The 14,541-nt window shown below is 39.7% G+C and overlaps 1 protein-coding gene across 4 annotated transcripts in view; it reads left to right on the top strand.

Moving 5' to 3' along the window:
- UBR3 (ubiquitin protein ligase E3 component n-recognin 3) overlaps positions 1-2,523 on the top strand; it is a 97,466-nt gene extending 94,943 nt beyond the window's left edge. For all 4 annotated transcript variants that reach the window (XM_071434942.1, XM_071434941.1, XM_071434940.1 and 1 more), the window contains one exon: positions 76-2,523. In XM_071434942.1, the coding sequence (XP_071291043.1) occupies positions 76-193 (118 nt within the window). In that variant the 3' untranslated portion in view covers positions 194-2,523. The remainder of the gene's footprint in view (positions 1-75) is intronic.
- Positions 2,524-14,541: the final 12,018 nt, after the last annotated feature.

Genomic DNA, 14,541 nt, shown 5'->3' with positions numbered 1-14,541 from the left:
TATGTAATGAAGCATCTTTCCATTTACTTGGTATATTAACTATTTATTTTCTTCTTCCTTTTTTTTCCTCCACAGGCGTGGTAAACCCCTGTACATATGCAAGGAAAGATACAAAGTGCTTGAACAGCAGTGGGTGTCTCATACTTTTGATCATATCAATAAAAGATGGGGGCCACATTATAATGGCTTGTAAATCATCATCATCATCATCTACACACCATGTAACTGCTGTTTCCATGAATGAATGGATCTTGACTGACAATAGCTTTAACTGAACGGGAGTTTGGCTCCTTGGCTCGGGGTGGAAGTGGGTATGGGCATAAAAGGGAAATGGAACTTTGTCAACTTGTGGAATCTGTGCAAAATGAGCTGATGTTGCTACAAAAGAATGATACAATAATTGAAATTAAATCCTCAAAATGGTGTGAGCAATCTTATTGCACTCAGTAGTCTATTTTTCTTGTGTTTTTTAAAGTCCATTATTGTTAAGAAGCACAAATTTACTTGGAGTTGTTTAGAGGCTCCAGGGGTAGCTGTCTGGGTTTTATTTTACTTTGCATGGAATTGAGTTTTTAGCAATTTTTGCTGAAACGGTGTATATGTCTATTACATCTACTAAGTATGTTGGATGAAATTTCTTTGCCTTTTTTGTGTTGGCTTGAGGTTTTTGACTTGATAGGCATTTGTAATTAGGTCTGTAAAACAACTGTGAGACTGCATGGTAATAATTGGTCTGAAAGGTGAATTTTAAAGAGTATTTCACTTATAGAGGTCTATTGAAATATTTCAGGCATTACTGAAAACTTACACATTCTCAGGAACTTCATTTTTTTTTTTCTCCATAAGTAAATGAAATAACTGTAAATTAGGTATCTTACTGCTCTTCATGTAATCCAGAACACACATTCTGTCTTCATTTTTTTTCCCGGGAAGGAGCATTTCTTTTTTTCACATCATTTGAATAAATTGTTAATGATAACATACAGAAATTGCTGTATATAGGGAATTTGTTTGGTGCCCAACATAGCAGATCCCAGTTACAAGCATAACAACCATAAGCCTGCCTATCATTCCAAACCAGATGTAAGTTTCAGAATGATTGGATTAGGAATGTGCAGGCTATTCTAAAAATGAAACATCATTTTGTATCTTTACTGTCATTTCAGGAGCTTCCTCAATATTGTATTTGTTTAAAGTAATCACTGTTCTTTCTGCTTGGTTTCCTAAAAAGGAAAAATTAAAAAAAAAAAAAATTCAACAGAGGTAGCCAAGATGAGCTACCAGTGCATGTGCAGCCTCACTGGATGAATGCCAAAACAATTTATGCTTAGAGGACTAAAAAATTCATGAGAAGAGGCATAACTGGGCTAAAATCCATAGTGTAAGTAGGTAGGAAAGATTATAGTCAAAATACTGGTATGTAATATATTGCTACTATTGTTTTTCACAAGTCTTGGACATTTGTGGGCTATTTCATACAGTACTACCAAGCAGTTCCCTGGTAGTTTTGACTTTCACAGCTTGTGTGTAAAATAAACTTTGTATGTGTAAAATAAAAACATCTTATGATAAAGCCACATATACAAAGAAAACAATTCCCCAGTGGAAATCATTATCTAGTGAAACGTGTATAGGGGAAATAAAATGACTGTATAGCAATCAAGAACAGACCGAAGGAAAAGTAAATACAATGAGTTTTTCTGGATACCTGCAATTTAAAAACCCTACAATAAAGGATACTGGTTTTTATACATACATATAAATATATATATATATATTTCAAAAGTATTACACTACTTCCTATAAGATTAGAATTATCCTGTTTCACTGACTAAATGGCTGTGTCTTTTCCAAAATATTACTTTTTTGATACTGTATTATAAGTTCTGCCTGTGATATTTTTGCATTGCTCATTAAGAATATCAGGCCATTTTGTAAGTGTGGTTAAAGAGCAAAAAGATTCTTTACATTGCCAGCATAACATTATTACAGGGCTCATGAACTTGAGTGATCTGTAGTTTGAAGCTCCAATGCTTTATTTACAAGAGATAATGTGTCCAGAATTTGATTACTGTGTTTTATTTAAAACAGAATGTTCTCTGATTGTGCATATGGATGTGAAGTAAAACTATTAGCCTTAATTTTAACATTTGGGTATTTCATAGTGGTTATTATAGTACTGGTGAATTAGTCACCAGTCAATTTAAAAACTACAAAAAATTACTTGGTTAAAAAATTGTACTTGAATATCCTTGCATGCTGCTAAACAAGGATTTTTATTTCCCCCATAACTTTTTAAATCCTACTTTATTAAGCTAACCTTGAAAAATAACAGGTCCAAACTAGAGTGGTGTGTGTGCGTATTACTCAAATGTTCTGGTGTGATATCCTGTATGAATGATCATTTAAGTACAGTACATTACTGTAGACTCTAAATCAATCTTTATAACACATCAGAAGAGTACAAAACTAGGAATACAATAATTGGCATTGTAAGATATGTTAATAAAAGTCTACTGTCAATCTGTGTGTTCATGAAATTTTTTCTCTCTGCCCCAGCAATACAAAATGACACTGAATTCCACCCAATAGCCAGGCAGTTATTTAAATGTTAAAATCTTATGCATGCAAAGTACTTTGCATAGAGAGTAAACCTGGTAAGTCTTTTAATTTATTGCAATAGTAATTTGGATTATTTTACTCATAACTATAGCACTTGAAGTAGTGCTTAAGTGTATTCCAGCATTGCTGCTGCAAACTACTAAAGTTAAATTGTTGAGTTGAGAAACTACTTTTGGGAAAACTGCTTGATCTTTTCTGTCAAGTCTTATTCTGGAATAACGATTACTTCAATTTGATGAATGCAATATTTATGTACTAAGTTTTTTTCTTTTCCTTTGACCTTTGAGAGATTTGGTGGAACGGTCTTCTTTTGGCCTTGACCTTTGGATAACAGCATCTTTCCTTTTTCAGTGGTGGCCTGAATTTTTTTATTACTATTTTCATCACCCCTGCAATAGGAATCTTGTATAATCACAGTATTTCACAAGGAAATTACATTTTTCTTTTAAAAACAGGATCTTTTCCTACAGTATCCCAGAAATGTTATTCTTTACTTCAGAATCCCATGAGATCAGTTCATGTTGTGTGCATAGCTGCCAGGGGAGACTTGAGTTTTGTGGTGATTTTGATATAATTTCTATCTGATTTTCATCTAACCCAGATGAACAGGACAGATTCTGCTGTCCTGTTTTTCAATTTCTTTTCTCAGAGGTGGGGGCAGTGATGAATGGAGCCTGTCTGACTATTAGCATAGATGAGAATGAAATTATGCTGTTTGCAAAGAAACCCACAGGAATGACCTGAGCCAATGTGTGGAGGTTCACAGTTCTGAATTTCCAAGCCCAGGAGATAAGGAAGTGCATGTAATCAGAGAAGGCTGGCTCTGTGTGACTATTTGTGTTGAGTTTGTTTTTGTTAGAGTGAGATTGCTCACTGCAGTCAGTGAGATCTGTACTGCTGGGCTGGTGGATGTCTCCTTTTGGTAGGGCACAGTGCCCAAAGCCCCTGCTTGCATGTTGTCTCAGATGGGCAGAGTAGTTCCCCTGCCAATTCTCTTACACTGAGAAACTGCTGTGAGTTCAGCCTTGTAGCTTACCCTGCTTCTTCTCCAACTGCAATCTCTAATACATTTCCCATTATAGGATACTTTTGACTCATTACTGCTAAGTTTTTTAATAATTTTAATTGAAAACAATTATGTTGGACTTACTCCTCATAGAAGGGTTTATTTTTAATGTTATAACAAAACCAAGCAAGATAACTTTCAGAGATTAGAGCTGGAAAAAAAACCAAGTATTCTTCATGCCCAATACTGAGAAAAGTATATATAATTCAAATATTTACTGTCCCTACATTTTGGCCTTAAATCTGGTGACCAGATATGCACAGGTCACATTTGAATGTAGAACACAAGTGCATACTAAAGCATTGGCCAAATCAGAACAACATGTTCTCAGGGATTACTTGTAATACTGGCAAATACCTAAAGTAGATAATGAGCCTTTGTTTTTCAGGTGTCAAGGAATATACTTTGCACCTTGCAGTTGAAGCCACTAATACAGTTTGAAAAGTTACTTTCCTTCTGTTTCCTTGAAAGACTGGAGCTCTCCTTTCTTTCATGCCTTTGTTGTCTCCATGTTGTATATGAAAGTGCTTTGTGTAGTACTGCACAACAAAAGAAGCCTAGACCAGCTGGAGAGCCCTCTGCAACTGTACAGCAATACTTTGTGAATAAATTGCATTTTCTCAGGGTACTAGAGATAGCTGGGGGTGCAGCTTGAAAGTTAGTTTGTAGAGAGACTGGCTGCTTTCGTGCTGGTCATTTTAGATTTGTCACATATCAGCTTGGAAAATTTAAAATTAACATTGCATTTTTTCCAAGTATCTCTGCAGGCCCTAAAAGAAACTGCCTTTGTTCTAGGATAATTTCCCATTGTTCTCTAGAGAGTTTAGTATGGAACTTGGTGTTTTAATCTCAGCTCTGCAACAAGGTACTTGGTGACAATGCTGGTGTAAACATACACATCATATAAAATACAGATATGTAGGTTTTGTTAAACTAAGATCTTCAGGACAGCTGAAGTCACTGTTAGGTATTGTTTCCTTTAGGTTTTCTAGCTGTCTGCTTTAACCTGCTTGTTTTGTCTCAACTTGTAAGCTCCTTTATCCAACAGGAACACCTCCTGTTTGGAACAGTAAGTCCTGCTCTGTTGTAATGTTAGATCAACTGGTATTCGAGAAAATCCAGGTAGTAGGGTCTTCCATCATCAATAAATTTAAATGTGCACCCAGGACTTAAGTGAGATATGGCCCTTTCATGTTGATGCTTTTTGCATTTTTTCAAACTGCTGCCTTCAACCTCAAATATTCCTCCTCACCTAGGTATGTTGGCAGTAATCAAAATCAACAGGAAACTAAAATGGGATTGTTTCCCACAATCAGACGTGATTCTGGACAGAATAATACCTCTTCAATATCTCTATATCACCTTTTTTGTCCTGCCAAAAGCTGTTAGCTCAAGAAATAAGTACTTTCTGAGAGTTAAAGAAGCTTATTGCCTTTCAATACCTAGTGCAGTATTTGTATGACTAATACTCACAGCAGGTGACTGATGTAATTCAAATAACCTTCAGATACCTGGCTATTCAGAAATGGGTCACACTTCCACTTTCTCCCGACTTGGATTGGGTATTTTAGTTACATAACTTAACAGGAAGACTTCTTACAGAACATTTCCCTTATACAAGAATATTTAAAAAATAATAAAATTAGAAGGATGCTATTTTAGCAACACTTAATTCACAGACTGGTGTTCTTTCTCTTTTAATCCTGGGCAAAATTAGGGACTATTCATCGGATTACTGCATGTAGTTTTACAATTCCAGTCCAAACAAACAAGTAAGAAATCCACAGCAATCTGAAGCTAAGGTACTACAGCAGCAGTGCTCTTTTGTGGGAGAATATTTCCAAGAATGCTGCAGTATGTTTTTTTCACTGTATATTGCAGGGCTGTGTTGCATCTTGTCCTCTGAAATATATGTCAAGAGACATGTTATGTGTGTGAATAGCAAGGTGGTTCCCTAGCAACAATAAATAGAAGAAAGCTCAGCCCATTCAAGTGATTTACCTTGGTAAGTGTGTGGTAGCAAAGATGGATTTTGAATACTAAGGGAACTCATTAGCTGGAAGAAGAAAAGCAGCAAATAAAGAACAGTAGATACATCTTACCCAGCACTCCTATTGTGTACAGCATAATTGGGAATTTGCATAAGATATTCTTAATGTGAAATATCATCTCATTTTACTCTTTTCTCAGCAGCTTTTAATTTTCTGTACTAAAAGGGGGGGTAAAATGTTGCCTGTGGGAAAATGTAAGGAGAAGGTACTTTGGTTATTTGTATAAATTCACCTTCCAACTTCTTATTAATGTCCTGTGTGCTCAGACTGAGCATTGAGTGATACAGGACACTCAGTTGCTCAGATGTTCATCCACTAAGGGTAAAGGCATAGATTTAAATGTAACAACAGGCACATGGTATGACTCATGGGGATGGTCCATGCAGACCTAAGAGTTGGACTCTGTGATCTTTGTGGGTCCCTCCCAAGCAGGATATTTTGTGAAAATGATTAAAAAATAATAATTAGCTATGAGATGTAATGGCACTCCCAGTTACGCTACTGCTGCCCCTGTGAAGAAAGCTTCACAAAGAAGAGTAAGGATTACTCTTGGGAGCATCACTCCCAGCTCTGTAGAATAAAGAGAAATTTTATAGTATTTGGGTAATGTTACAGAACAGATTACAGAATCACAGAATCACTGAGTTGGAAGAGACCTTCAACATCATTGAGTCCCACCCATGTGCTAACATCTCAACTGAACTGTGGAACCAAGTGCCACTTCCAGTCTTTTTTTAAACACATCCAGGGACGGTGACTCCACCACATCCCCAGGGAGACCATTCCAGTACTTTATCACTCTGTGTAAAAAACATTTTCCTCATATCCAACCTATATTTTCCTTGGTGCAGCTTAGGACTCTGTCCTCTTGTTCTGTCAGTTGCTGCCTGGAGAAAGAGACCAACCCCACCTTCTAGGGGGATAGAATATAAGCAAATCAAGATAGTCTAGAAAGTAATCTTACCCCTAAGGAGTTGCAGCTGGGCCAATTATCAAAGATTAGGAACAGGCCTGACTTTACCAGGCCACAGCTGTAACCATTGAGAAGAAGAGTGCTCTAAAAGAGTGGTTTGGCTGGTTGAAAAGGGAGCTGGAGCCAGTTGGCTGTTTTGTGAAGAAGAAAGAGTCAGTTCCCTGAGGAGCTGCCCACAAGAAACACTGAGAAGGTATGAAACTTTTGATAAGGAGACAACAGTATAGAACCCCTACAGTAAGATGACAACACTACCTGACTACAACCACCTTTCAGGAAGTTGTAGAGAGTGATAAGGTCACCTCTGAGTCTCCTCCAGGCTAAACAACCCCAGCTCCCCCATGTATTCCTCATAGGGCTTGTGGTACATGTTGCCAACTAGACTCTGTGGCTATTGCTATCTAGAGTATTCACTGTGTAGGCTCTTCTATGTGTATTTTTGTTGTTGGCTTTTAAAAAAGTCCTTTGAGTCACCTTCATCTGGAGTTTAGTTGGAATGAATCCAGTATAATTGTAAGTCACTTTAGCTCAGCAATGCTATTTACATTTCACTGCTATCCTTCCACCAGGCATTCCATCTCCCCCCTTCTGTTTCCTGGTGTCTGCCCGAGGTCTGCAGTCTGTGCTTGTGGTTTGTAAGGGCTGGACTATGGTTATGTACCTTGCACTTCAGTCTTGGCTAGAACTGTTACATTATTGACCTGCTTCTCTGCTCTTTCCTGATGCAAGTGTACTGCAAATTTACTCTTCAGTGCTGGGCTGCTGCCTATGTAGTTTTGAGTTTTGCTGTACTTCTGCAGCTGTTGGCTTCTTTAAATTATCTTTGCATATATGCATAAAGCGCCAATATTTTTCTCACTGCTTCCATTGATTTCAGAGATGTGGTGGAACCCACTCCTACACTAACATTGCTGATAGTTAATTTCCTTCACTACTGAAGAAGTTTTGAATAGAAGTTTTCTCCTTTTCAGTCCCCTTTGCTGTTTTTTGCTTTGATCTATGCAGCAAAACTCAGTTGCTTTGCCCTTTCTGTCTTCAGTATTCAGGTAATGCAGTAGTTTCCTATTCTAGTTTTCTTCTCTTTTGAAATAGTAGAAGAAAAATCCTGATGTCTCAGCTAGGGCAACAGTCTTTGTGTGCAGGTATGCACAGACACATTAAAGGCAGATAATGCCATTTCAGATGTCAGTTTAAAAACATAACTGCCACAAGACCTTGGCTACCAAACCTCTTGCACAGTTTGTTTCCCTCAAAATGGTGGCAACCTTTAAACAAAGTGCATTTGCATTTATTTTAAAGCTAAAAAAGGAAAACTGGAGCAGCACCTGTGTACATTTTAGAACATTTCATTTAATAATAGCTTTTCATCTTTTGGCATCTAGCCATGACCATATAAATGACACATGCTCTAATTTTCTAATGCAGTCTAAAGTAAGGCTAGGAAGGACTTGGATTAGTGCAGCAATTGTATGACAGTTCTATCAATATTTTTTTCAGTATGTATGCCATGTCACTCATATCTTCCCCTCAGAGTTCTGTCTTCCTCCTTGATTTTTTCCCCTGCTTTTGCAACATCTGTGAGGTTAGTTTTGGCATGTTTTGGTCCTTTGCACTGCACCTCATGTAATCCCAGGCCATTTTCTTGTAGTCACTAAGTGTCCCGATTTTCTGGGTTTTTCGGGTTTTTTTTGCATTGCATTTCATTTTATCATCTCTCCTTTCTGGAGTGTTTGTAAGGCTTTCTTTTCTGTTTGGCATGATTTTGTTTCCCTTCCTGGAAGTTCAGTTGTACTTACAAAGCCACTACAATGCAAATGGCTGCATCATGGAAGAGCACTGTGGGTTTGGAAATGCAGTATGGGATATAAGCATGGCACTTGTGTCACTGCAATCCAGTTTAGTCACCCATTGTCACTGTACCTGGACTGTAAATGGTTATGTTGAACAGGCTGGTAGAGTTTGGAAACACGATTCTAGCTGGACAGCAAGGGCCTAGTGAAAAGGGATTAAAAAGCCATCAGCATCAGAACAAAATAAGTAGGTACATGAAGATAAAGAAAATTATTAAACAAAGAGTTTTGTACCAACTCACAAAGGTCTAGATTGCATGAGCCAAAATTATGTAGCAATAAATGAGGAAATTTGTATGGTTCAAAAACTAACATAAGAATCTGGGAGAAATGTGGGAATAACTAGAGTTTCTGGGTTTGATTATCAAGGAATATATATATATATACACACACACACACACATATATATATATATAGCTCTCCAATTTTTTTCTTTTTTTTTTTTTTTTTTTTTTGTACTCATGAAGATTACCTACAGCGTACTTGTTAAATGCAGATGAGAATGACAAGCGTGTTTGAAGTGGTACCGGAGGCTGTGCAGTGAGTCTGCCCTTGTTGGAGCTGATGGATAGAGCAGCCGCTCTCTGTAACACTGAACGAGGCAGGGCACGGTCATGGTGGGCTGGCAAAGGGCAAGGAGAACTGGTGCAGGGAGCTGAGTGTGAGGGAGTCCCCGTGATGTGCTCGCTTGGAAAGGGCATCGGCATATCGAGCAAAAGAATAACCTCCCGGTTTCCTAAGATTTTTTGTAAACAAAGAAAAGTGTCAAAAGAGAAATACATACCTGCATTTCTTCTCATCAATCAACCTGAAAATTGGGTATGACCGAACTCAATTCAGTCAAATAGGTACAAAAGGAGAAGCCCAAAGACGGGAGTTCTCCCTGTCCTCACGCCTTAACAGGAAGAAATGCTTTCTAAAACCGTTTCCTTCACCAGGACCCATTTCTCAGAGCACAGACGGAGCTGCGCTCGCGATTCATTCTTTTCCACAATGAACTGAATGGACAGAGGGGACTGAGACGTTTACTCCCGGCGATACTGCTAGCTATGCCTACCTACGCATCGCTTTTATTTCCATCACAGCTCACTGCACCTTTCCCTTCCCTTCTCCCGGGCCCCTCTCCGGAGCCCCAGGCCGCGCCCGCCCTGAGGGGCCGCCACGCGCCGCCTCACGGGGCCGAGCGCCGCCCCCGCCGCCGCTCACTCAGCGCGGGGCCGCTGCCGCCTCAACTCGGCCCGGCGGGCGAGCGGGGCTGCCCCGCGTCCTCAGCCGTGCCGAGCTAGAGAGAACATTGTCCCTCTCAGGTGTGCCCAGCTCCGCGAGCTCTCCGGCCCTGCGGGGCCGTCCCGCCGCCAGTTGGGGTGGGAGTCGCGCCTCAGCCGAGAGGGGCTTCGAAATGGCGTTCGCCATTCGCCTTGCGGTCCTCTGGCCCTCAGAGCCGGACAGGGGTTGTCACCTCTCTAGCGAGTCGCTATTGGCAGGGCTCAGTGTCGCCGGGAGCCGGTCGTGGCCCCAGCGAAGTCTGCTCTCAGCCCCGCGGACTCAGGCGTGGAGGGAGGTGGCCTCAGCCCCGCTGAGCTGGGTTCTGGGCTCGCTGGGGACACGGGCGGCACCTTGGGAGCGCCGCTGCTGAGGCTGTGCGGGTACCCCGCCTCCGGGGGGAGGCGACTAGCTGTACCTGTTTTTCCAAAATCATAGGTGAGGAATGCTCAGGAAAAAAAAATCTCCATGATTATAAATGGCAGAAGATACTACAAGGCAAGAAGTAGGCGTGACACGGGATTCAGGCCCATCGGGACAAGGCCATGAATAACTGAAGAAAAAGTTTCTGTAAGTTCCCTAAATAGATCTAGCTCTAGTGTATAGTATTTCCTTAAGCGACCTATAGTAACTAGTGGACCATAATATACATTGCAAATACTATGATAACACTTGATAAATTCATTTAAGCAAATCTTCCTCCTGGATGCATACAGGTATGCAATTATTAGCTAAAGAAAGGAAAGGTACTGTTATCCATAGGCACGCAGACTGAGATAAGGCTAACTTAAAATGTCTTCCCATTTATTTCTCTGAAGTGGTGCATTTAGTTTTGTGAATACAAAATTGTTTTTAGTTTTGATTTTTAAAAGCCAGATTTTCTTATTTCATCTGCCCCTTCAAAAGCTGCACTCTGGAATTTCAATTTCATTGCACTGGAAACCAAGGATCAGTGTTTTGACGTTTTCTGCAGTTATTATGTGGAAAATTATGTTCTTGTACAGAAATTTCAGTTAGCATGATGTATAGTAATAGAGGTCACTGTCAGCAAGTTAGATGCAGTTACTGAGTTTTTTTCTGTCAAAAGCTATAAATTGTATCTTAACCTACTGTGGAGTCTTGCAGAATATGCTCTGAAAACACATAAAATCCTTTTTCAAGACCCTTTTTATATTCCCAAATTGAAGTCCAGCTCATTCTTATGTCAAATTCAAATTGTAATGCAGTTAATATTCCAGCTTTATATAATTGATTCCTTCAAATGTTAATCCAAGTTGGTGTTAATTATTGACATTGTAACACAAAAATGAAAATAGAGTTCACCCAAGTTTTATTCAAACAATAAAAATGGCTTGAACCAAGCAGAGCTATTTTTCCTTTGGGCTAAGATTTTCCTATAGTAATCTGGCTAGGAGTCAAGCTGGATATAGATTTCTAAAAGCCATTTCAGACCCTTTTAAAAATGGAAGTCAGTTTAAGTGCAAATGGATTGTTTTAGAAACAGGGAGAATATGAACTTCTGTGCTGACATGTGCTGCTTGGTGGTGTTCATGGTTAGGAAGCTGTGGGAGCATTATCTGCAGCACTGTGTGTGTGTGCATTGGAGAGAGGGCCACTGGGAGATTCCTTCCTCAGCGTTACCTGCTGCCCTGTTGGGGTATGTGCAGAGTAAGTAAATTCTCCAGTACCATCCAAAATCCTTGATGTGAAGAAATATTGTATCTGTAGTATTGACTTTCTAACTGCAGAGGAGAGGATTTAGTTAGCAGTGCTGAGGCTATTTGGTTGCTTTAAGAGCTTGCAGGACTGGTTTTGCAGTGCTTTTGCCAAATGCTTTCTCAATAAAAAGTTCATTGGACAAAGACAATGATTCTTGCTGTGCTAATGCCTGGAGAGGCTCACTAACAGGGGACTCCTGAGTGCAGGCTGTCTGGGGAGGAGAAACATTTTGTGTTACAAAGACAGAAGTTACTGTCATTACCAGCCTTCTGGCCACTGAGAAACTGGAGAAGAAGAGGGTAATGAATTAAGTGCTGATGCACTGTGCCATGCTGTGAGAGTAATCAAAGAACATTTGTGTACAGGAAGGGGGTTTGAAGTCCTGAAAGTTATCATGAGGGTTTACTTTTGTTCTGCCTAAAGATTTGGTTTTTGTTGTTTGGGGTTTTTTTAACCTAGCTAACCTAGTTTTAAGTTATCATCTGAACACACTTAGTGAGACACATTCTGTGCCTGTAGCTTCTCTTTCATTAGTTTTTCCAAACTTACTGCCCCTAGAAGTGAATTCTCATGATCCAAGAAAATACAAGGGAGGAGTATGGATCAGTAACAGAAAAGGAGAAGGAGGAAAAAAGCCTCATACAAACCCTGAGCATAACTGGTCAGGTGAACACTAAACTTTTTTTGTCCAGTCTACAGCTGAACTTCAGTAATGTAGAGAGCCAGAGAGCAGAGGGATGTCTTGGGCTTGATTGCTGTAGGGAAGTTGGGAATGCTCTGCACCTGCAGGAAGAATCAGCACTTCATTCAGTAGGAATTGTTCTTTTTGTTTCTGTTCTAATTTTCGTGAGTTTAAACTGAACTGTACTGCAGCAGAATAAACAACAATAAACAAGCAATAAACTGACTTTCCATTTTTAAAAGGGTCTGAGATGGCTTTTAGAAATCTATATCCACCTTGACTCCTAGCCAGATTACTATATGGGGCTGGCAGTCATCCAGGACACAAGTTCAGAGTGGCATTTTTTGTAAAGACTCCTGTGTTACATGTGAAAATATGGAGGCATATTCCTCGTAGTGCTAACCTGAGGAATCCAGCACCAGGACTCACTTGCTGTGATGGATTCTGTCTCTTCTGCTTGATAAAGCCATGTTGCTCCTGAAATGTGGAGGGGTGATAGGAAGAAGGTGAGGGAGCTGCAGCAGCAAAATCTAAAAGGACACAGTGAGGATGATGTCACCTGGGGGGTTACAGTGTACAGCTGAGGGAAACATCCATTCCTCTGTGACAGTGGGGTGACTGCTCTTCAGGTAGAAATGGAGATGGATAAATAAAATGCATCAAATCAATCTTCTGCTAGTTCCTTCCTAACTTGTTCTGCTTTTCATAAATCTTTCACATCTCTGAACAGGTCTTGTTTTGAGAGTTGAACATGTGACATAAATAGTGAAGAAACACAGCACCACATCAGAAATCTGGAAAATAATTTGAGAAACTTTTGTTGTTTATTTGTGCAAAATCGCTGCAAGGAATTTTTCCCTCTCTGGGAAGGAGAACTTCTCTGAATAATGCATTGTGTAGGGCCATACGTGCTTCCCTGTTGCCAAAGCTGAAAAGCTGTATGGCAGTAGCTAGAATGGCACTGCTCTGGGATAAATGAATGCCAGTGTAAGGCTGAGCTTCTTCATCTGAGTGCTATACAGTAGGGAAAAGCTCTGCTGAACACAGCTGAGAATTGGCCTGTGGTGAGGGGGGAGGAAGTACAGCATTTTTCATTTGCTGCTGGTGGTGCTTTGTAAGGAACAAGTTGTGTCATAGCTTCTTGCTGACTGGTCCTCTTTCCCTCCACCCCTCATCTGGTTTCTTCCTTAGACATGGCCTCTATCCTGCTGCGTGGAGAGGGAGTACTGACACTGTATGTGGAAAAAGGAGACATTGGCAGAACTACATGTATGAAAACAGTAGACTAAGCTAATTTTACAATATTTCTTATGAAATAGATGAAAATTGAGGAAAATTTATTCATGTCCTGAAGCATGGTAGCATACTGACTGTGGAGAGAGGTGCATTCAGTACACTGGGGAGTGTGGAATATGTTCAGCCCACTTGAAATAATGGCATAATTACTGCTATCAGTCTCTTCAGCTGTTTTCCTAATATTTTGCATGGACTTTTTATTTGTTTGTTTTGCTTTGACCTTTCTCACATCACATACACTTTCCGAAGTTTACAAGAAAATTTCATCTCCTTCAGTCTCATGGCACTTCTGTGGCAGAAATAATAGCGATACATTTGTCCCTCTGATTCACAGAGCAATGCTTGCAGTAACCCCTGGAGATTTCTGTAGTTTGCAAACTGAAACACTTGAAAGGGATATAATTTCCAGAGGGGTCAGTGTTCATGGCTGAAAGCTTCAACAATATATTAAGCTGGGCATTTTGATGGAAAAAAAAAAAAAATTACTTGTATTTAATCTGAGCAGAATTACTATTCCCACATTGTGTGCAATGACTGAAAATAGTGTATTAAATAGCAAGGTTGACTCTATAAAGCAGATAATATCTCTGTTAATAAACAGATGCTTCCTGCCTTGTATGTACCTGGAACTAATATTAATCTCTGTAATTCAGGAAGTAATTGTTCATCTTCCTTTGTGTCTAAAGGTGGGAATCTGCCACTTTACTTTTGGCTGCCTGTGATTCAAACCTGTAGGGAGTTGAGATTAAGGTATAAGAAAGAAAGGTGAATTCCAATTAAGGGGAAATATTTAAGTAAGGAAGTTAAATCTCTTGATTCCAGTTTCCCAGAGGCACTGTGCAGACAAAGACTTTCTTTTCTGAGTGATGCTCTCCTCCAGGCCTCATATGCTGGTCCTATTTTCTCATTGTTGTGAATGTCAGTTTAAATGTCCAACTTCCATGTGGATATTCACATTTGTGTACTTAAGATGAGTCCTGTGTCTCCCATCCCTAGAATTAGCAACCTAACGTTTAGAT

The sequence above is a fragment of the Agelaius tricolor genome, unplaced genomic scaffold, assembly GCF_023055355.1.
Source record: "Agelaius tricolor isolate 1412-34295 unplaced genomic scaffold, bAgeTri1.0.p SCAF_10, whole genome shotgun sequence".
Classification (NCBI taxonomy): Eukaryota; Metazoa; Chordata; class Aves; order Passeriformes; family Icteridae; genus Agelaius; species Agelaius tricolor.
This window is presented reverse-complemented; position numbering and strand designations above follow the sequence as displayed.